The sequence below is a fragment of the Hemicordylus capensis genome, chromosome 3 (genome assembly GCF_027244095.1).
Source record: "Hemicordylus capensis ecotype Gifberg chromosome 3, rHemCap1.1.pri, whole genome shotgun sequence".
In the NCBI taxonomy this organism is placed as follows: domain Eukaryota; kingdom Metazoa; phylum Chordata; class Lepidosauria; order Squamata; family Cordylidae; genus Hemicordylus; species Hemicordylus capensis.
In genome coordinates this window covers 333654362-333676932 of record NC_069659.1, presented here as the reverse complement: position 1 = coordinate 333676932, position 22571 = coordinate 333654362, and the positions used below count along the sequence as shown (strand labels likewise).

The 22571-nt window shown below is 44.1% G+C and overlaps 1 protein-coding gene across 5 annotated transcripts in view; it reads left to right on the top strand.

Annotated features, from left to right (window-relative positions):
- Nucleotides 1-2815: 2815 nt before the first annotated feature.
- Nucleotides 2816-22571, top strand: part of ZBBX (zinc finger B-box domain containing) — a 65461-nt gene continuing 45705 nt past the window's right edge. The window contains exons 1-6 of one of the 5 annotated variants that reach the window (XM_053311640.1): nt 2816-3179; nt 3551-3622; nt 6836-6956; nt 7448-7561; nt 17980-18070; nt 20921-20969. In XM_053311640.1, the coding sequence (XP_053167615.1) occupies nt 6889-6956; nt 7448-7561; nt 17980-18070; nt 20921-20969 (322 nt within the window). In that variant the 5' untranslated portion in view covers nt 2816-3179; nt 3551-3622; nt 6836-6888. Of the gene's footprint in view, nt 3180-3256; nt 3492-3550; nt 3649-6835; nt 6957-7447; nt 7562-17979; nt 18071-20920; nt 20970-22571 lie in introns of those variants that run through there. The other 4 variants (XM_053311636.1, XM_053311638.1, XM_053311637.1 and 1 more) reach the window with 4 other exon arrangements.

Genomic DNA, 22571 nt, shown 5'->3' with positions numbered 1-22571 from the left:
GGCTGTCTCAACCCCATAGCCTGTTCTAAAGCCAGTTTGAAATGGGTCTAGATAATCAGTTTCCTCCAAAACCACCTGAAGCTGGTTGGCCACCACCCTCTCGATTACCTTGCCCAACCAAGGAGATTGGAGATTGGCCTATAACTATCCATTGTTGAGGGATCCAGGGAAGGCTTCTTAAGAAGAGGTCTAACTATTGCCTCCATCAAACAAGGAGGCACCCTACCCTCCCTCAGCAATGCATTTATGATATTAACTGGGCCAGCTCCAACAATCTCTCCACCAGATCGAAGCAGCCAGGTTGGGCAAGGATCCAGAGAACAAGTGGTAGGCCATACCGCTCCAAGCAGCTTGTCCACATCATCAGGAGTCACAGATGGAAACTGATCCAACCTAACACTGCAAGAGGGATCGCTGGATACCTCCCTCACATTTAATTAATTAAATGAATAATAAAGGGGGAAATGCCTTTTTGCCTGTGCAGAGTATCTTCCTTTTCATCACTGAGTGAACACGAGCTCTACCTCCTCCAGTAGGGGAAAGAGAGGGCCGAGTGACATGTTATGTTAAGGATGATATTAGCCCTTGTATGCTTCCCCCACATCCACCACACACATACCAAAGGACGTGTTACGTTAAGGATGATATGCATGTTAAGGATGATATCGGGGATGATATTGCGATATGCGTGATATCCTGATATGCATGTTAAGGATGCACCGGGGATATCGTGATATGTGTGTTAAGGATGATATCAGGATGATATGTGTGTTAAGGATGATATCCTGATATGCATGTTAAGGATGACACAGGGGATATCATGATATGTGTGTTAAGGATGATATCGGGGATGACATTGTGATATGTGTGATATCGTGATATGCGTGTTAAGGATGATATCCTGATATGTGTGATATGATGATATGCATGTTAATGATGATATCTGGGATAATACCGTGATATGCATGATATCCTGATATGTGTATTGATATCGGGATGATATGCATATTGAGGATGATAATATCATCATGATATGTGTGTTATATATAACATATACATGTTATGTTAAGGATATTAGCCCTTGTATGCTTCCCCCACTTCCACCACACACATACCATAGAGGCAGGGGTGTAGCTAGGGAAGAGGGGGCCTGTGTTCTCCCCTCTCCCCAGCGGCCCCTTGTAGTGAGGGAGATAATGAAGAAAATAGGGAGGGGTGGAGCTGGGGAACTTCAGGACCTGGGTGGCCCAGGTTCTTTGAACCCATCCACTCAATTATAGCTACACCCCTGCATAGAGGACGTGTTATGTTAAGGATGATGTGTGATATGTAAGGATGATATGCATGTAAAGGATGATATCAGGGATGACATCATGATATCCTGATATGCATGTTGATATCAGGGATGATATGCATGTTAAGGATGATATGCGTGATATCCTGATATGTGCGTTAAGGATGATATTGGGATTATATGCATGTTAAGGATGGTATGCAAGTTATGTATAACATATATGTGTTATGTTAAGGATATTAGCCCTTGCATGCTTCCCCCACTTCCACCACACACATACCATAGAGGATCATGGGACTGTGGTGGGAAGGAAAGGTGAATGTAACCACTTGGTCCTGTTGCAGTCTTTAGCTGTATCGCCATCCGTTTGCCCTAGGAGGGAAGCTGCCACTGGAACCAATGGTAACTTCCCTCTTGGGAGAAATAGCCATGGGGAAGGGGATCTAGACCGGGACTGCAGAGCAGGCAAAAGGGTACATTTCTTCTTCCCAACACAGTCCTGCTCTGGATAATTCCCCACATTGCTCTTTAGCACATATGCAAACACACACACACACCCACACACCCTGCAATGGCCAATAATATGTTTAATTTAACATGATCTGTGGGGTGGGTGAGAGATTTAACAGGCCATTAATTAATTTATTGGATTTATACTCTGCCTTTTCACAGAATGAAAGGTGGCTTACAGCTGGTTACAGCAGATGCTGAAATACACCCACAAAGAAGGTCTTTTCTGCTATAACTTGCTGTCGCAATCCAGACTTGTTTGGAGGCTTTATGCTGGTCAAAGACCGTAATAAAGATTGATTGCTTATTTGGGAGTAGGGTTGCCATATTCAAGCTTCCCAAATCCGGGTGGCCTAATCTGAATATTATGCAAAGTATGTGGCAAAAAAATTGTATTTTATTTATTTATTTATTTGACAGATTTGTATATTTTCCCCTCCTCTGCCCTTCCATGTGATCAGATCCAGAGTAAAATCTGGGCAGTGCATTTGAAATCCATGTAAATCCAGGTGGAATTTAGCTGCCGGGTGGAGGAGCCAAAATCCGGGGGCAACCCTAAATTCCAGGGGACATGGCAACCCTATTTGGGAGTAAGTCCCATTGCTTTAAATCTGACTAAACATGTACAGCAAACAGCATCGAGATCGTCCATGTACCAGAATGCAGCCTGCACCCCTGGCACTGACACCAGGTCCTGGAGCCAAGCCTTATCCAAAAGTGGCCAGGGGCGGGGGGAAGGGCAGGGCTCCGTCCTGTACCTTTAGAACAAAGGCTCCCAACCTTGGGTCCCCAGTAGTTGTTAGACTACAACTCCCATCATCCCCAGCCACAACGGCCAAAGGGATGATGGGAGCTGTAGTCCAACAACATCTGTTAAGCCAAGGTTGAGAGAATCCGTTGCTTTAAAAGATGTGCATAAGAGATGCAGCTTTCCCCCTACCGTACGTGTCTAAGCGCCGCCCTCTGAAATGCCGCTCTTCTGTGCACTTATTGAAGGCGCAGGAGGCGGCGGAGCCCTGCGCTTTTTATCCGTGGCCATGATCCTACCGTGCTCAGTCCACCCACGACCCGTCAAGAGGCGCGCCTAATTTCCCTTCTCCCCCCCCTTCTGTAGAATGGATCCTTCCTCGAAGGGCACCGGCCTGGCGCCTCCCCCTTTTCGCTTCAGAAGGTGGAAGGTGCCCTGGTTCCCCGTTGCCATGGGGATGGCGCAGCTGGCTTCTGCGCGTCTGTCTCTCCCTGGAAGCGCGGCGGGGAGGATTCGAGGTCGCCGAAGGAACTAGGCGGCTGGAGGGGAGGAGCTGATCTTTCTCTCTGTTTCTGCCGCGCCTTCGGTTGTTTCCTCCGGTTCTCCCTCTGGTGTCTGGGCTGGCAAGTGGGTACTAGAGAGCCAGGGCTGGAGCGGGAGACGGGGGCGCGGGTGGGGGCGGGGACAATGCTCCTCGGAGTTGGAGATTCTGCGCTGCTGTGTGTTGGGAACGGCTAGGAAGGGGTTAACTTAAAGGGGCCATGGTTTCAAGGCTGCTTCGAGACGCCGCCGAAAGGTCGTGCCGTGGAAGGCCAGAAGAGTTGCCGGCTCCTCCCCGCTCCCTCCTCCTGTACCTTGAACAGCAACCTGGCATGCAAGAATTTAGCAATTGACGCTTCCCCGGGGTGTGGGGGTAGGGACAGCCCCAAAGGGAACGCTGTAAGGTGGCACACTTTCTGTGTTCTTCCCCTGGCACTGTTTCTCTTTTATTCCAACAGAAATTGGGCTTTGTGGATGCAGCAGCGGGAAGGCAGGCAGAAATCCAACAGACAAAGCTTTCTTCCTCACTGGTATCTTCATTCCTGGAAGACGATTGGTCTGTCATGCAGTTCTTAAAGATATAAGAGCCATGATAACAGAACAGGGTGGCAAACCCGGGCATGGGTGCAAAAGTAAAAATGACCCTGTTTAGGGTGGATAATTGCTTTGGGATGAGCCAGTGGTCTAAGGCAACTAAGACTGCTTCATATGTGCAAATAAAAGGGTTGGTAGGGCTACAAACAGTAATCACATATTTATTAATACACAGTTCTCAACCTTGGGAACCCCTTATGTATATTATTGGATGACAGCGCTCTTAATCTTGAGCTGCAGTGCCACATAATCTCAAACCTTCTCAAACTTTTTGGACTACAACTCCCATCATCCCCACCACAATGGCCATTGTGGTGGGGATGATGGGCGTTGTAGTCCAGCAACATCTGGGGACCCAAATTTAAGAACCCCTGTATCAAAATTACCCCATCTTGACACTCTTTTTATTAAGTATCAAATATCTAATTAAAATACCAAATCATCATCCTTAAAATGTTTCAGTAAGCCTGGTATGATACCAGTGGTATCAATATGGTTTAAAAACACGAACCCTTTCAAATCCAGGGCATTTGGACTAAGTAATACCTAATAAGAGAGTGCTCCATTATGTAGAAGAATGGCTCTGTGACCTGCCCCCCCACACACACAAAAAGAAAGAAAGAAAAAGAAAAGAGAGAGAATATGGCGGAAAATAGTGCATTGTCTCATTTCTTATAGTCATCAAATGAAAACATGAGACCTATTTAGTCTTTATGTGATATGTGCGTATAGGTGCCTGTATCCATCTACATGTTTCCATGTGAATGTAGAAGTGAACCTGGGTCCAGGTCCATCAAATGCGGGGTACAGAAAGGAAGTCTGCTGTGTATGTAATGTGTGAATAGGGCTATGAAGTTTCCTTGTACTGAGTCTGATCATTGGTCTACCTAGTCTGGTATTTTCCACCTGGACTGACAGTAGCTCTCAAAGGTGTGGACAAAGCATGTGCGCTACCACAAACTTAATGACTTTCCCCACATGCTGCCATATGTCACTGCTGCATCTTAAGATTGCCAGAGAGGAAGCATTTATTACTTGCTTGCAAACCCCCCCCCCAATCTATATCTGGAAGTATTCCCATGTGCTTGAGTTTCTCTCGAGCTGTGACACTATGCTGTTTCGTGTGGACTGTTCTTTCTCCTATCCCCATTGAAGAACCTGACAGCTGGTCCTTCCAGCATGAAATTACAAGATGCTCTAGAATTGTTTGGGAGGTGATGTTGTCCCAATTAAAACCAGTGTGTGAGAAACTTGCAGGTTGTTTCTGGTATGGCAAGGCGAGGGAAAGAGTTTTCAAGGAAGGAGGCTGGGAGCAAGATTTGGGCTGCTGTTTGCCATCCCTGCAAAATTAGACATATACTGAAAAATGGCTATATCTTGAAAGATACCTCCAGTACTGCATGAACCCTTTCCAGATATGACTGTGCATTTGAAACATTTGGAACTGTTAAAGTTCTAGGCTGTTCCTGTAGCTATGATTCTAGTTACTCTAAGGAGTTTAGATATTCCTCATCTGGCTAAATTAAATTACAGCAGTTTTACAGTTTCTTTATTTGAATCATATTACATAGTTATGCAGGCTGTCTCTACTTTCTTGGATCTGATTAACAAAAACCAATACTTTATTAAATAGCTCCCAAATTCTAGAAGAGTAATTGGTTAAACTGTTGTAGCTAAAACATCAAAGTCTTGTGGCAGTTTAGGAACTAAGAAAATTATTGTAACATGAGTTTTCATAAGCAAGAATCGGCTTCAGTAGATGTGCAGAATTCCCAGTAAAGGCCATATTGGTTTTCACAAGTGTGTGATGGAGAAGAAAATTTAACCCACAATGTGTTAGAAATATTCTAAGGCAGGGCTTGACAATCCCAGGGAGGGAAGCCAGGGTGCTACAAATTTAACCATGGTGTCTGGACCAGGATATTCAGAGGTCCGTTGTATAATAAAATTTTTCTTTCTCCTTGGCATCTCAGTTACTGTTCTAAGTATGTATGTAAAAGGGATAAAGAGCAGCCCATTAAGGATGTGCAGAATATTTTGAGCTCGAAATGTTCCAACTCAAAACAGGCTGTTTCGAGCTTGAAACAGAATGCCATTCAAATGAAGGGCCTGTTTCAAGCTCAGAACAGAATGACCCTATTCCAAGCTGAAACCTTTTGAGTGTTCCGATCGCCATTTTGGAGGCCTGTTTTCCCCTTGCTGACTGGTTTTGGCATTGGCTTCTGATGGGCTTGCGATCTCCTTGCTTCTTGGTTGGCTTGATTTGTATGATAACAAGCCAACCAAGAAGCAAGGAGATCGCAAGCCCTTTGGGAGCCAGTGCCAAAACCAGTTATTAAGGGAAAAACAGGCTTCCAAAATGGCACTCGGAACACTCTGAATGTTCCGAGCTTGTTTTGTGCACATCCCTAAAGCCCATCTGCCTTCTTCCTCCAAAATGTTCACCACTTAATCTGGTAATTTTACCAAGTGTCCATTGTCTGGCTCCTAAATCTTTGGGCTGGCTCCTGGATCCAAAGAAAATTTGTCAAGGCTTGTCATTCTTCATACTTATCTGAGGAGTGCAATCCATTGCATTTTTAAAAGGGCTTCCATATGAATAAACATATATAAATTTGGGCTGCATGGCTGCACCGCTACTTGGGAGTAGGTCTTACTGAATATATTGGGTTGTTATGTTGGATTAAGCATGGATAGGATCAGACTGCTTTTTATTTGCCGTAGAGTGCTTTGTTGCCTTCTATGAATCAGCTTCTCCTGTCTTTAAAAAATAAGAACATAAGAACAGCCCTGCTGGATCAGGCCCAAGGACCATCTAGTCCAACATCCTGTTTCGCATAGTGGCCCACCAGATGCCTCTGGGAGCCACAGGCAGGAGTTGAGGGCATGTCCTCTCTCCTGCTGTTACTCCCCTGCAACTGGTACTCACAGGCATCCTGCCTTTGAGGCTGGAGGTGGCCCACAGCCCTCCGACTAGTAGCCGTTGATGACCTCTCCTCCATGAAGTTATCCAAACCCTTCTTAAAGCCATCCAGGTTGTTGAATAGTAGTTTGGATAGTAGAGCCTTTGGATGGGATGGTTTATAAATGTAATTAATTAATTAATAAGTAAGTAAGTAAGTTTTAATTTTTGTCTTTTCCCCCCTCAGCGGGCTTCTGAGCCTGTATATTTTGACAGGTTTTTGTGTGCGATTTGGCAATCATGAATGTGAATGACTTTGTGATACTCCCTGGTTCAAAAACTGGACTCTCTGTAAAACTGAAGGAAAAGTAAGTTCATTTCAAAGTAAGTTCAAAGTAATGGCTGTATAGAAATCGAATGAATGAATGAATGATATCTATTGGATTTTTACCGCTATGGCTGAAATCCTAAAGTCACTTGCCTGGAAGTTAGTTCTATCGAAGTTGATGGGATTTTCCTTCAGGTAAGTGCATTTAGATTCGGTGATGGGGTGCCACTAACATCTGTGTTAGTTTTTTCCAGTGTTGCCCTTATGTTTCCCTCACATCTTGACAACCCAATCCTAATGAATTTCGTTAGCTCTAATGGTGCAAAATGGAGGCCAGAGAAATCGCATGGTCTTTTTCCTTAGTGGTAGACTGTAAATAACATAGTCCGGCCTTCAAAACTATCAAAAGATAAAGTTCCGTATCTCTGTGGCATGCTGAAAATATTTTACAAGTACTTTTATAAGGAGGGAGGGAAGTGCATTTTAGTGCCAAATTTGGTATGCAGTCACAGATGTGCTTGATCTCTTTAGAAGTGTACGAGAGTTGCAGTTGCAGAAGGTGCAGCTGGAGCTTGAAAACAAGGAGATGGAGAAGAAATTGCAGCAACTGCAGTCAAACATGAGCAGAGAAAAGCAAGAGCGAGAGTAAGTGAAACTGTGAATGGAAACCAAGAGATGATTGTAATGAAGATGCATATATTTTAACTTTTAAAGGACTTGTTGTGGATAAACCATTTGAGAAGCTGAAACTGTGTTCCCTCAGAATACGTTTGCTATCTTCACTTTCTCTCAGTTCTATCTCCAACCCACATTTTTAATATTTCTTAATCCATAAAGCTAATTGCTCTTACCTAGTGGCTCCTCTAGCCGCGCTTGTGGCATCAGAGTTCTGTTGGCAATTGCTGGGGGCCACACTGCTGACGACTTTCCATCAGCTTCATATGTTGACTGGTCTGGTCGGATGGGTGCTTGGCTGGGTTGGGAGTAACATGAGGCTTCTGACAGCGGGTGCAGGTCATTGGCTGGCCAGGGGTGCAGGTGATTGGCTGGATCCTGCCCCAGCCTTTTTGGTAAGCTGGTGCCAAGATGGCAGGAATTGTGATGCTGCAGTTCAGAACATGGAACAGCAAGTAACAACTCTGAACTGTGAGAATGTCAGGATTCACCCTGACAGTGACTGAGGAGAGGGAGTCTAGGGAAGAAAAGGAGTCCGCCCTGGCCTAGATCCAAGCTTCTGATGACAGCCTAGAAGTGCCAGTGCAGCCAGAAACTGCTAGCCCTGCAGAGGAGTCTTGGAGCTCTGGGAGCCTGGCATCCCCAGGTGGGGTCCTGTCTCCTCCCCTCTAGTCCCTTCTGTTGCCCCTGGCCTGCAGGAGCAGAGGTGGTGCTGGACCTGAATTGAGCTCCAGGTGTGAAGCTGGAGTTCACACTCGGCTATCCGGTCTCTTCCTCCTGATGGGTTTCCTCAGGAGGAAGGGGAAACAAGCCAGAATGTCTCCTCAGTTGGAGGGGTGCCTTAGGAGTCCAGGAAGGGGTGCAACTCAGGATAGATCTACCCCTTCTAGACTTGGGATAGATTGGTGATTCTATTGGTGTACCCTGTTGCCCAATGGAGTCCCTAACTCAGCTGATGGAGCTGGTTGTGGAGTTGGCCAATGCCCAGGCTTTTGCTGTTGGGTGACTTCAACATTCACTTCAGGGCTGGCTTGTCTGGTGCATCGCAGGAGTAGTGGCCATGACAACAATGAACTTCTCCCAATTGGTTGCAGAGCCAACACACACTGCTGGTAACACTCTCATAGGAACATAGGAAGCTGCCACATACTGAGTCAGACCATTGATCTATCTCCCTCAATATTATCTTCATATACTGGCAGCGGCTTCTTCAAAGTTGTAGGCAGGAATCTCTCTCAGCCCCATCTTGGAGAAGCCAGGGAAGGAACTGGAAACCTTCTGTTCTTCCCAGAGTGGCTCCATCGCCTGAAGGGAATATCTTATAGTGCTCACATTTCTAGTCCAGCTCTCCTCTCGATTTGGTCTTTTGCTCAGATTAGGGTGGTGATCCTTGGGTGGAGACTCCTAGAGTGTCTCCATTGTCATGGTCGGACCACCATCTGGTTAAGGTTGGTTCTGTGTCGACAACCCACCTCTTTAGGGGTGCAGGACCTATTAGGATGGTCTGCCCAAGAAGGCTATTGTATCCTATAGGATTCCAAGAGGGCTTGGAGAGTTTTAGAGTTGGTTCTGCCAGTGATTCTGTTGATGCCCTGGTAGAGACCTGGAATAGGGAGCTTTCCAGGGCAGTAGACACAATCGCCGCTAAGTGCCTTCTCTGTTCTGCTTCAAAATTGGCTCCATGTTATTCTGAACAGCTTTGGGAGCTGAAGCGGCAAAGTAGAAGACCAGAGCATAAGTGGAGGAAGACTCAACTTTAATCCAATAAAACACAACATAAAGCCTATTTGAAGGCTTATTCTGTGGCAATACATGCAGCTAAGAAGCAATTATATTCTGCACATATTGTGTTCGCAAGTTCGCATCCAGTGAAATTGTTTGGAGTTGTGAGGAGATTGACTCAGGTTCCCTCCACTCTGAACTTAGATTTGGATTTTTCTTCATCCTGCTATGATGCTTTTAACAACTTTTTTGTGGATAAAATCTCTCACATCCGAGCCAACTTGGACTCCATGGTTATGGCGGGGTCATTGCAGAGGTGTCCAGTAATTGCTTTGGTTCAATTTGAATGGATCAGTTTCAATTCATGACTCCTTAGAATATGGACAAACTCCTTGGAGGCAGTGGTCCCTCTAATTTTTTTCATCTCTGTGCAGAATGAGTTTTGTTCTGGGCGGCAGTACCAAGGCACTGTGTGCACACATGCATTCAGAGTGTGGCCTTCCTAATTTAACCTGAGCAGGATCTAAAATTAACTGAACAGACAAGAAAACTTGTGTGTGTGTGCATGTGCACACGCCTTAGAGGGAACAGTGCTTGGAGTTGTTCAGCCTACCACTTGTTCTTTGAATCCATGCTCAACATGGGTTATAACGCTACCAGGGAGGAGGTTGTTAGAGATGGCCTAGTTGACATCATAAATGCCTCGCTGAGGGAGGGCAGGATGCTTCCATGCTTGAAGGAGGCAATTGTGAGACTTTTACTCAAGAAGCCTGCCCTAGAAACTTTGGTGATGGATAATTATAGGCCAGCCTCCAACCTCCCTTGGGTGGTTAAGATAAGAGAGGGTGGTGGCTGATCAACTCCAGGTAGTTTTGGAAGATACTTGTTCTCTAGCTCCATTACAAACTGGCTTTAGAGTGGGCTATGGGGTGGAGACAGCTTTGGTTGGCCTGATGGATGATCTCTACCAAGGAATGGACAGAGGGAGTGTGTTTCTGTTGGTTCTTTTGGATCATCCTGGTGCTTTCGATACTATTGACACGGTATCCTTCTGGATTGTTTGGGGTATTTGGGAGTAGGTGGAACTGCATTGCAGTGGTTCTGTTCCTATCTCTCTGGTAGATTCCAGATGGTATCACTAGGAGATAATTGCTCTCTGAAACAAGAGCTATTGTATAGTGTCCCTCAGGGCTCCATCCTATCTCCAATGCTTTTTATCATCTACATGAAACTTCTGAGTGAGATCATGAGGGAATTTGGAGCAGGGTGTTATCAATATGCTGATGACTCCCAATATATTTCTCCATGACATAATCATCAGGAAATATATAAGAGCTTGTGGCTCCAGCTGAATGCTGTGCCCTTCCTGCCTCACTTCATTGCCTAATCTTAGTTTGGACAGGGAGGAAGATGGCCAGGTTTGCTTTAGCTGGTCTGGTAGCTTTCATTGCAGGGGGTGGGGTGGGGTAGGGTGGGGTGGAGAGGGGTGGCTTGCCTTCAATGGAGTATACCTTTCCTAAATTTATCTCTTGTAAAGTCCAACGTGGCAATGAATTATTCAAGAGATAAGCAGGTCTTAAAGGGACACCATTGACCTTCTCTCTTGTGCATGCCTATATATTGAGAAAAATCCTTCCCCTTGAGTTGGATGCCCCAAGAACAGAAGGACTTAAGAACAGCCCTGCTGGATCAGGCCTAAGGCCCATCTAGTTCAGCATCCTGTTTTGCACAGTGGCCCACCAGATGCCGCTGGAAGCCACAGGCAGGAATTGAGGGCATGCCCTCTCTCCTGCCATTACTCTCCAGCAACTGGTACTCAGAGGCATCCTGCCTTTGAGGCTGGAGGTGGCCCATAGCCCTCCGACCAATAGCCATTGATAGACCTCTCCTCCAGGAAGTTATCCAAACCCCTCAGGGCTACACCTTCTGAGGGTAAACGCTTGCAGAGGACATCCATCCATCCAGCCATATAGCTTTCTCTCATAGGAAGCTACCTTATACTGAGTTACATTGGTCCATCGAGCTCAATATTATCTGCACTGACTGGCAGCAGGTCTCCAGGATTTCATGGAAGGGTCTTTCCCAGACCTACCTGGAAATGCTGCCAGGGGTTGAACCTGGAATCTTCTGTGTGCAAAGCCGATGCTCTATCAATGAGCTACAGGCCCATCTCCTCCTCCTGTGTTTTTCTTTTTCTCTTTCCTCTCAGATTTATTGGTCTGTACTCTTTTATTTGTCCTCTTTGGCTGCATTGCCTCAAAAACAACAACAATAGCAAAACCAAACAACAACACCACCCCCAGTTTACAGTATGAATAGTATGTCCAAAATAAACAGAAATTGCATAAAATAAATTAGCTAATGTTTCACAATCGTTCAGGAAAGAAGATAGACTGGCTCAACAGGAAGAAATGGATTGTTTTGCTCTAATATGTAGTGATACCAGGATATGGAAATCAGAAAAATATTCTGGTAGTATAGCTAAATTGGCCATTAGAAATAAGGTAAAAATTAAAGGGCAAGTTGAGTTCAGAACTGTCAACTTTAATCTAATGAACAGTTTTTAACCTCACAATCATTAGGAGACATATCCAGCTAGGAACATTTTAATCCAGTTGATCTTGCTAAATGGATATGCATTAATATCATGGTGTCATGTGAGGAGATCAGATAAAGAATGGGGCAACATGACCCCAGACATTACAGCATTTTCAGATATGGGACTTAGTAAGAAGCTGAGTGCTGAAATTTGGGCTCCTATGTGATTTAACATTGATTGGGTATTTAATAAAATTTCCTGCTTCAAGAGAACTCATAAGTAATTGGTATCAGCTTTTACATAAATTGAATCTCCTGAATCCATAAGTAAACGAAATAAGAGATCTTAGTGAAGAAATCTTGGATGAAGAGTGAGATTGGTTGTGGAACTATAAAGTATAACATTTAATTAATGTCTTGCTTAGAGAAAGCTGTTGTAAGTTACAGCTTAGATGGTATTTAACTCTTAAAAGGTTAAAACACATCTATAATCTCCAGAGTGATATTGCTGGAAATGTAATTCCACAGCAGTCAGTATTTACCATGTGTTCTGAGAATACCTGGGGATAGCAATTTTTTTGAAGTTCTGCAAAAAAGAACCCAAGATATCATGGGGTATTTTCTACCATATAATCCTAAATTTGTCATGGGGGTGGGGGGGAAGCTATATTAGAGATACAGTTTGGGCATTAGATTTAGAACTAGTGACTTGTGTTCTTATGACTGTAAGAACTGGCATAGAAGCCAGTTTGCAGAGAAATTGAGTTTCTTTACTGATTTTTAGAATTTTGGTTTTCCGGAATGCTACATTATTCTGAATTATTCTCCTTGTTGTGATGTAATGGGATGCATCTGTTGATTGGTTCTATTTATTTTGTTGCTTAAAATGCAGAATAGTGTGGATTACCTGTAGTAGAGGTGTGGAAGAAGTGTCATATACGTTTAATATTACACCCACCCACACACCAGCTTTGTTATCTTCTGTAGTGTTTAAGAGATAATTTGTTTATAAGTCAGATTCTCCATGAATCTGATTTATAGCCTGTAAATTTGTCTATAAATCAAATTGATAGAGAATTTGACTACTAATGGCTGCTAGTCTGGTGGCTATAGGCCACTTCCATCCTCAGAGGCAAGATGCCTCTAAATACCAGTTGCAGGGGAGCAACAGCAAGAGAGAGGGCATGCCCTTACTTCTTGACTGTGGGCTTCTCAGAGGCATCTGATAGGCCACTGTGTGAAACAGGATGCTGGACTGGATGGGCCTTCAGCTTGATCCAGCCAGGCTGTTTTTATGTTCTTATAGAGCTGTATAGACTCAATTCATGGAGGTCAATGGCTACTAGTCTGTTGGCTAAAGGCCACCAGAGATGGCCTTTAGAGGCAAGATGCCTCTAAATATGAGTTGCATAGGAGTAACAGCAAGAGAGAGGGCATATCTTAACTGTGGGCTTTCCAGAGGCATCTGGCGGGCCACTGTGTGAAACAGGATGCTGGACTGGATGGGCCTTGGGCCTGATCCAGCAGGGCTGTTCTTATAGAGCTGTAAAGACTCAGTTTTTTTAGTTTTTTGGCTTTCTGTGGTATTTAAATGCTTTTAACATGTTTTATGTCAAAAATGTAAACTTTTAATTGTTTTAACTGTTTGCATTTCATTGTGAATGGTGTTGAGCCCTTTGGATTTGAGCAGTATACAAGATCAACAAACACACACTGGCCGACATGACAGGCAGCCTTCCCGACAGTAGAGGGCTGCTGGGGATGCTTCACAAGGCCTTTGAACTGCTTCCAGGTAGTAGTCCAGCGCTCCTTTCCATTGCTGGAAGCTCTTCACAGGAATTCTTTGGCAGCTCCATTGTTGCACCTTTGGGGCTGCCTTTGAAATTCTGCAGCAGCCTGTACTGCCGACAGCGGGGCTCACGTCATGTCAGCCATAAAGGTAGTTATTTGTTGTTAGTTTAAACTAGGCTTTTGTATGTGGTGTAACATGAGCGTGGTATAATGGTTAGCACACTGGGCTAAGACTGTGCGGTACTGAGTTCAAGTCCCCAGCAGGTGATCCTGGACCTGACTTAGGGGCTGGCTCTAAATTGTGCCTTTGGTGAGAAGCATCTTTAGCACTCACCTCGGCTTGTTCAACTTAATTTCATTTCCGGAGGAGAGCTGGTCTTGTGGTAGCAAGCATGAATTGTCCCCTTTGCTAAAGCAGGGTCCTTCTTGGTTGCATTTGAATGGGAGACTACATGTGTGACCACTGTAAGATATTCCCCCTTAGGAGATGGGGCTGCACTGGGAAGACTACCTACATTCAGAAGGTTCCAAGTTCCCTCCCTGGCATCTCCAAGATAGGGCTGAGAGAGACTCCTGACTGCAACTTGGAGAAGCCTCTGCCAATCTGTGCCAGACCTGCTCAATTTAGCACCCCCCAGCTATTTTTGGACTACAACTCCCATAATCCTCAGCCACAATGGCCAATAGCCAGGGATTATGGGAGTTGTAGGCCAACATCTGCAGGAGGGCCAAAGTTGCAGCCCTGTGACAGTAGTGAGCTAGATGGACCAATGGTCTGATTCAGGATATGGCAGCTTCCTATGCTGGCTGTCTTTAAAAAAATAATAATGGAAAAAAGATTATTTAAATAAAAAGTGTAAAATGCCTTTGAAATCTTCCTGGCATGCAAATAATAAATAGTGTAGAATATATTGCTGTGTTTGCGACTGCACATAGTGTCCTGGTTTGCTTATATTTTTATGAGTGGATGCCAGTTGTCTGCAAACATGGCTGTAGCTTTCCCCCACCTGCAATGGCAGTTAAGTTACACACTGTTATGCGGTGCCAAACCTTTGTGCTCCAGTCTATGACAGATGCTTTCTTGCCATGTTTCCATTCCCCCCCCCCTCTGTGAATGTGTTAGCAGCTGACAGCAGGTTCCCTGGTAATACTTTTGTGTGCTCTCTGGGAGTGCCGAACATTCAGCTGGAAGGGGTCTTACCATCTTAGCAGAAATGTTGTCTGCTACTCATTGGTATGAACAGCAACACTGGCTTTCAAGCAGAAAAGTGACTGGACTTTTCATCTATGCAGGCAACTGCAGGAGAACCTTTAGCTAGCTCTGCTGGTTCTGGCCCACGTCAGCTCATCACTTTGTAGGAATGCAGCCTTTTTTTCTTTTCTTCATTGGCACTTTGATATCAGAATTTAATTTCAGATACTTTCTCACCCCCTGAACTTCACTTTGTATTATTTCAGAGGGCTTCATTGTTTTGTGAAAAGGTAGTTATCTTTTAATAGAATCTCCATCCTATACAAATTTAAGTGCATATGCATGCCTTAACAAAAACACTTAAAACTTCCTTTAAAAAAGGAAGTTGTAATTGTACTGTATTTGATAGACTCAATTTAGGAAGTCAAAATGTTCTGCAGACAAAGCACAACCCTGAATATTGTAATTCTTTTCATTTCAATTCTGAGAACCACTTTATTAACCTCTCTATATCTGTTTGCTTGTTCTCAGTAACATGAACAATAATACTAACTTTCCTCCCTCACAATAGCTTTGAAAGGGTGCAGTCATTAGTACGTTGCTGCACTTAACAAGATATATAGCCCTATTTAAGTGTTAAGTGTTACTAATTGCTTTGGATCATCGCCATTAATTTCTGCATCGTTTTCTCAGTGCAATTAATGCTGGATTCCAGCTTTGAGAAACTGGATGGTTAGGGGTTTTTGTTTTTAAGTGATAGCTCTTCCGTTTCTAGTTTATAATAATTTGTTTTGCTCTTTGCTTGCAAAGTTGAGAAATACTACTAAAACTGGAAGGAAGTTATGAGCAGGTTCAGACAACATGCCAGGGGCCCAGTCATTGGTTCCTGGAGTTTGGTGATGAGCCTGAGTAAGGGGAGCGGCGATATGCCAACATTTGTCATGTCGTCTAAATCTGCTAATATCAGCATATTCTGTCCTACTTTTGGTTCTGAACCTGACATCTGTAACCAAGATTTGAAGTTGGTTACAGTTGATGGGTTCAGAACTGAAAGTAGGGCAGATATATGCCGATATTGGTCGGTTTGGATTGCATGACCAATGTCAACATATCCTCCCTTGCATAGCAGTTGGATTTCCGGCCGAACTTTGGGAACCAGTAGTTTGGCTTTTGATATGTCTGAATCCCACCCAAGGTTTCCTATAATTGGACTGTTCTCAACATGACAATGCCTTCTGAAAGGAAAATGCTGTTTCACGGACCTTGAAACCTTCTGCAAATGTTTTACGTCTTGTTTAGTAAACGGTAAACCCCTTTTAGAGAGGATAATGGAAAAGCCCTTCTTCTAACTGCTTAGGATGGGTTCACTACCTTGGGTCCTGAGATGCTGGACTACAATGGCTAAAGGCCATTGCGGCTGGGAATGATGAGAGCTGTAGTCCAACATCATCTCGGGACGCAAGTTTGGGAACCCCTGATTTGGGATATTGCATGTTTAATCGCGTCTTACTCCTGCTGTTATAGTGGAACCAAGGGCTTGCTCTGTAATGGATGCAGCACCTTGAAGCTGATCTCACTTTGATCTTGTTCTCCCAAAGAGCATATGCAGTGATTGACTGTCCAACTTCAGATTGCAAGATTGAATGTTTCTTCATGTTAAAAAAAAAAACACAGAAAACTAGTCCAGAACCTAGGGCTAGTCCAGAACCTTCTACCTCACCTCTAGTTTCCTGTGTGAAAGGATCTTTTTGTCTGGAGGGCCATTTAGTAATGTAAGCCCCCACTCTCACTGGTATCTGAAGCAGTACAGTTGAAACACAGGTTTACCTTCTCATCTGCTGCTTGTAAGAACTAGACCTCTGTCTCAGGGGTTAACCCATTTATTTTATAAATGGAGGTTTCGTATAGGGGATTTAGAGCAGAGCAGCAGTGGGTGTGGAAAGTATTAAGAAACTCCTGTGCCACTTCCTCTCTTTTTGAACTTTCGTTGAAAACTGGTATATAAATATTCATAGTAGTAGTAGTATTCCCCCTTTACAAATCTGTATTTCCTTTCATCTTTTAATTTATTTATTTTTAAGTGCTTTGATGCAGTGTTTTCCATATCTGCTTGTAACATTCAGTTAGCCCCTCACTGCTCAATATGGTTGGAAATACCTGTGATCAAATTTATCTGTTGCCACTTTGGAAAAGCCACTGCTGGAGCTTTTACAGGATAGCTGCAAATGGGCGAATATCTCCCTGCACCCAGTTGGTGTTGAGCATTTATGATTTGCTGTCTCTGACTTTGATTTGATATCTTCCACAGAGGTCAAAGTTTTAGAAGAGTAATTGGATTAGTCTGTTTCTGCAAAAACAAGGAAACAAAAATAACTTGGGGATGGCCAACTTGAGGCTCTCTAGCTGCTGTCGGACTGCAACTCCCATCTTCCCCAGCACAAATAATTGTGGCTAGAGATGTTGGGAATTGTAGTCTAACAACAGCTAGAGAGCCTCAGGTTGGCCACCCCTGCCTTGAAGAGATGAAATGAAATCTTCCATTGGTTGAAATGGCCAAAGCCAGCAAAGTTGACTTGATTTTGGTTGTATTATTATACTTCCCCCAAATAATGTTTCAGTTCTAGGTTCTTATAAAATAACATTTAATACGTTTGTGCAGCCCAGGTAGTTAGTAACCAGATTGTTCTAGTTTCCAGCTACAAATGTAATCACATTGGGCTGATAGGGCACAGGAAAAGACTTTGGGAGGCTTTTGGCAAATCTTTATGTCCTCCAATGAAGTTTTATACCTGTCTATAAAACCAAATCAGCCACAATCAAGTGATCCCTTTGATTCCAGTCTTTAACATTTTGTGCTGAGATCAATAGGATTTACTGATCTCAATACAGTACTGACGTACATGTGCCTGCATAAATATCCTGGTTTTGGTTTTTTTAAAAAGATGTCAGTCAGACCATAACATTTGCTATTTTATGCTTTGTCTAAGGGACAATTTCATGCCATTGAAATCCTCCTTGGTTTCCTATTCCTCCCTATTCCTGTTTTTAAAGACTTATTTTGGATATGGGGGGGGGGCGCAAGGTGAGCAGAAAACGTTATATCCTTTATATTAAAAAAAAGTCAAATGTTTGGAATCTTCTATAGACGAGCAAATGGATATCACTGGAGGTCTGGCCAGTCTGGGCTGAGCCCACCAATCCAGCTATTGTCACAAAACAAAGAGAATGTTGGAAAGGTAAGACTTTTTCTGGAATTTCAGGTTTAATTTGGTTGCTTATGATCACATTATGTTCAAATGACTCTAGCTCTGAAAACATCATAAATGGAAACGTATTTCTATCTCTTCTGCTCTTTGTTGCTAGAAACAAAACAAAACCCTGAGTTGTGAGGTGTATGTGTCTTAAGGAGAAGTTTGCTTTTAGATGCAGTACTGCAAAAACATAACAAAGAAAATTTTTTTTAAAAGGGTAGTACTCACCTTTTCACCATTCTGGGTTGTTATTATTATTATTATTATTCATTCATTCAGTTTCTATACCGCCCTTCCAAAAATGGCTCAGGGAGGTTTACACAGAGAAATAATAAATAAATAAGATGGATCCCTGTCCCGAAAGGGCTCACAGTCTAAAAAGAAACACAAGATAGACACCAGCAAGAGTTACTGGAGGTACAGTGCTGGGGGTGGATAGGGCCAGTTACTGTCCCCCTGCTAAATAAAGAGAATCACCATGTTAAAAGGTGCCTCTTTGTCCAGTTAGCAGGGGTTATATAAGGCTCCTATCTGCAGTGGTGAACACTACCTCATTCCTGGATCCTCCTATAGGCAGGCAAGTCCACCGTCTTGAATTGGTATGGATGACATCACAAACTACCCCATTGAAGTGTCCCTATGTGTCACTCACTACAACTGTACCTCATTTGGTTCAAATTGGTTAAGAGAGTCCCCATGTTATCCCACTTGGGCCTCAAATGTTCACGTGTCTGCCATCTTGAATTTGGGTAGAATATATCATCACAAATGACGCCGTTGAGGTGTCCCTACAACTCTACCTGATTTGGTTCATATTGGTGCAGGCTTTGCAAAGTTAATGGTTGGGGACACACACATTCAAACACACGGACTGCTCTCATAAGTAGGGATGTGCAAATAGGTTTGATGTCAAACCTATTCAGTTCAACAGTCCAATATTGAACTGAACCCCCTCTGGTTCGGTATTGGACCGAACCCCCTGGCAGTTTGGGGGGGGGGTTTCGTGATTTTAAAAAAATAAATAAATAAACTTTTTTTTACTCCCTGCTTTGTGGGGCTTCTTCGAGGCCGTGGGTGTGTATGTCTCTGGAGTTCCCCCTTCCCCCCACCGGCCTTCGTAATGATAAAAAGCACCTGGTCCAGGTGGCCTTCTGCCTGTTCCGGGCCTGCCCTGTGTGTTGGCTGCCATTTTGGAGGCTGCTGCACATGCCCAATGGGCCTCTGCTTGGCTGGGGTCCACTGGACATGCGTGGTGGCCTCTAAAATGGCTGCCGCCATGCAGAGCAGGTCCAGAACAGGCCGAAGACCGCCCAGACTGGTTGATTTTAACCATAACGGAGGCTGGTGGGGGGAAGGGGAAACTCTGGAGACAACCCCCCACCCTTGGTCTTGGAGAAGCCCCCCGGAGGGATGAGTAAAGAAAAGAGTGATTTTTTTCTCTTTTTTTGCACTTTATTTTTATTAATTAAAAAGATTGATTTTTTTCTTAAAAATAATTTGAACCCCCCCGAACTAGGGGAGGGGTTTGAGGTGGTGAAGAACTGAATTGGCCCGGTTCAGTTCAGGTGTGGTTCGGACTTGAACCCAACTGGGCCAGCCAATTTTGTGCACACCCCTACTCATAAGCCTACTGGAAAGTAGGCTAAAAATGATCCAAACTTTGGAGAAACTTGTTTCTCTTCATGCTTTTATTGAATTTTGGGATTGTAGTTCAGATTGAAGTCATTTTCACTGACTAGAAATACTTCAGAATTATTATAACCCTTTTAAAAATATGCTTTAATTGCTTGTGGAGTTCTGTTTTGTTTGTTTATGCTTTCTTTTATTCTTTCTTGCCATTCTGCCACTGCTGGTTGTTCTGTTCACCAGCTGCTGTTGGAATTGCATGATGAAAATATGAGGGTCCTCAAAATTCTTATGTATGCAAGGCCAGCTGTGGGTGAATAAGCTTCTGTTTTGTTTATCATTGATGTACTAAACAATATTTCTCCCCCGCCCCAGGACTGATTCACATTAGACCTTTGGAGGATTTTTTAAAGTACACAATTACCTTATTTTTTATTACTACCATGCATGGAATGTGAGCATGATAAAACGATTTCTTGAGCATTCAGCCATGTACCCAGATCTGATTTGCTGGTAAATGCTTTAGAAAGAGCTTTGCCATGAACCGGGGATGATTGTGTGCTTGGACAGCTGTTTCAGAGCCTGTATGCTTAACGTGAAGTTCGTGAACTCAAAAGAAGTCAGTAGAAATGAAAAGAAGTCCCCAGGTGGTTATTACAATCGGTTTGGAGTTTAGATCGACCCACCTGAATTCTCCCTCTGCTTGTCTTAAGACAGAGAGCTGATGCAGCACAGTGGCTTTGAGGCTGAGCTGAAAACTTGGACTTTGCTGGTTCAGATCCTCTTTCTGCCCCGAACTTCACTAAAGGTTGTTCTCACAACCATAATAGGGGTGGCGGGGCGAGGCAGGGTTAAACCTACCTCCCCCCCGCCTCAGATGAGCAAGGAGCTCCTCTTCAGTCCTCTGTCGTGCTATCAGGGGTGGAAATTGGGCTATCAGGGGTGGAAATGATCCTGGGGGCTCCACATGAGCAGCCCAACTCAGGCTGGGCTGCCCTGGCCTGTGTTGGGCTCCTTGTGTGAATAGCCTCAAGGTGGCCCTAGGCAAGCGACTCCCTCTCAGCCTCAGCTCCCCAAATGCAATGTGAGGATGCTAATACTTGCCTTACAAGGTTGTTGCACGGATAACGAGATAAAACATGTGAACTGCTTGGAACACTCATAAAATGCTCTACAAATGCTAAGGGTTATTATTTGTTTTTCAAATAGATTTCTTCAGGCAAAGTAAAACTGAGACTACTCAAAGAACAAGTACAAGGTAATGGGATGCTTTTTATTTCATTTATTTATTTCAAATATTTCTATACTGCCCAAAACTTGCATCTCTGGGCGGTTTACAATTGAAATCATTTAAAACATCAAATCAATTAACAATTAAAATCATTGAAAACATTAAAAACCCCATTTTAAAAATCTTAAAACTATAAATCTAATTAAAAGCCTGGGTGAATAAATGTGTCTTCAGTGCCTTTTTAAAAGTTGCCAGAGATGGGGAGGCTCCTATTTCAACAGGGAGCGCATTCCAAACTCCAGGGGCAGCAACGGAGAAGGCCCGTTCCCGAGTAGCCGCCAAATGAATTGGTGGCAACCGCAGATGAACCTCTCCAGATGATCTTAGCAGGCGGTGGAGCTCCTGGCAAAGAAGACGCTCTCTTAAATACCCAGGAGCTAAGCTGTTTAGGGCTTTATAGGTAATAACTAGCACCTTGTATTTTGCCCGGAAATGTATCAGAAGCCAGTGTAGTTCCTTCAAAACAGGAGTAATATGGTCTCTTCTAGATGACCCAGAGATCAACCTGGCTGCCGCATTCTGAATCAACTGCAGTTTCTAGACTGCTTACAAAGGCAGCCCCACATAGAGCGCATTGTAGTAATCCAGCCTAGAGGTTACCAGCATATGTACCTCCATTTTGAGGTCGTTCATCTCAAGAAACTGATGCAGCTGGTGTATCAGCCGAAGCTGATAAAAAGCACCTCTGGCCACCGCCTCAACCTGGGACACCAGGGAGAGATTCAGATCCAGAAGCACCCCCAGATTACGTACCTGTTCCTTCCGGGGGAGCGTGACCCCATCCAGAACTGGCAGATCAAAATTGTCTCCTGAGTTCCGACCCTGTACAATAAGTACCTCCGTCTTATCTGGATTCAGCCTCAGTTTGTTATCCCTCATCCAACCCATTACTGCTTCCGTGATGTTGACATGGAGAAATAGATTTGGGTGCGTTCAGCATATTGATAACACCCTGCACCAAATCCCCTGATGATCTCTCCCAGCAGTTTCATGTAGATGTTAAACAACATTGGAGACAATATGGAGCCCTGAGGGACATCATAAGAAAGTTCAGGTTTTGAAGAACAACAGTCTCCAAGAGACACCATCTGGAATCTGCCTGTGAGGTAGGAGTGGAACCACTGCAAAGCAGTGCCTTCCAACCCCAATCACCTCAGACGTTCCAGAAGGATACTATGGTCAATAGTATCGAAAGCTGCCAAGAGATCCAAAAGGACCAACAGAGTCACACTCCCTCTGTCAATTCCCAATTGGAGACCATCCATCAGGCCAACCAAGGCAGTCTCAACCCCCATAGCCCTCCCAAAAGCCAGTTTGAAATGAGTCTAGAATAATCAGTTTCCTCCAAGACTGCCTGGAGCTGGGAGGCCACCACTTTCTCAGTCACATTGCCCAGCCATGGATGGTTGGAGACAGGCCTGTAATTGCTTAATTCTGAGGGATGCAAGGCAGGCTTCTTCAGAAGCTTTCTAATGATTGCCTCCTTAAGACAAGGAGGCATCCTGCTCTCCCTCAGAGAAGCAATTATAATCTCTACCAGGCCCTCTACAACAGCCTCTATGCTAGATA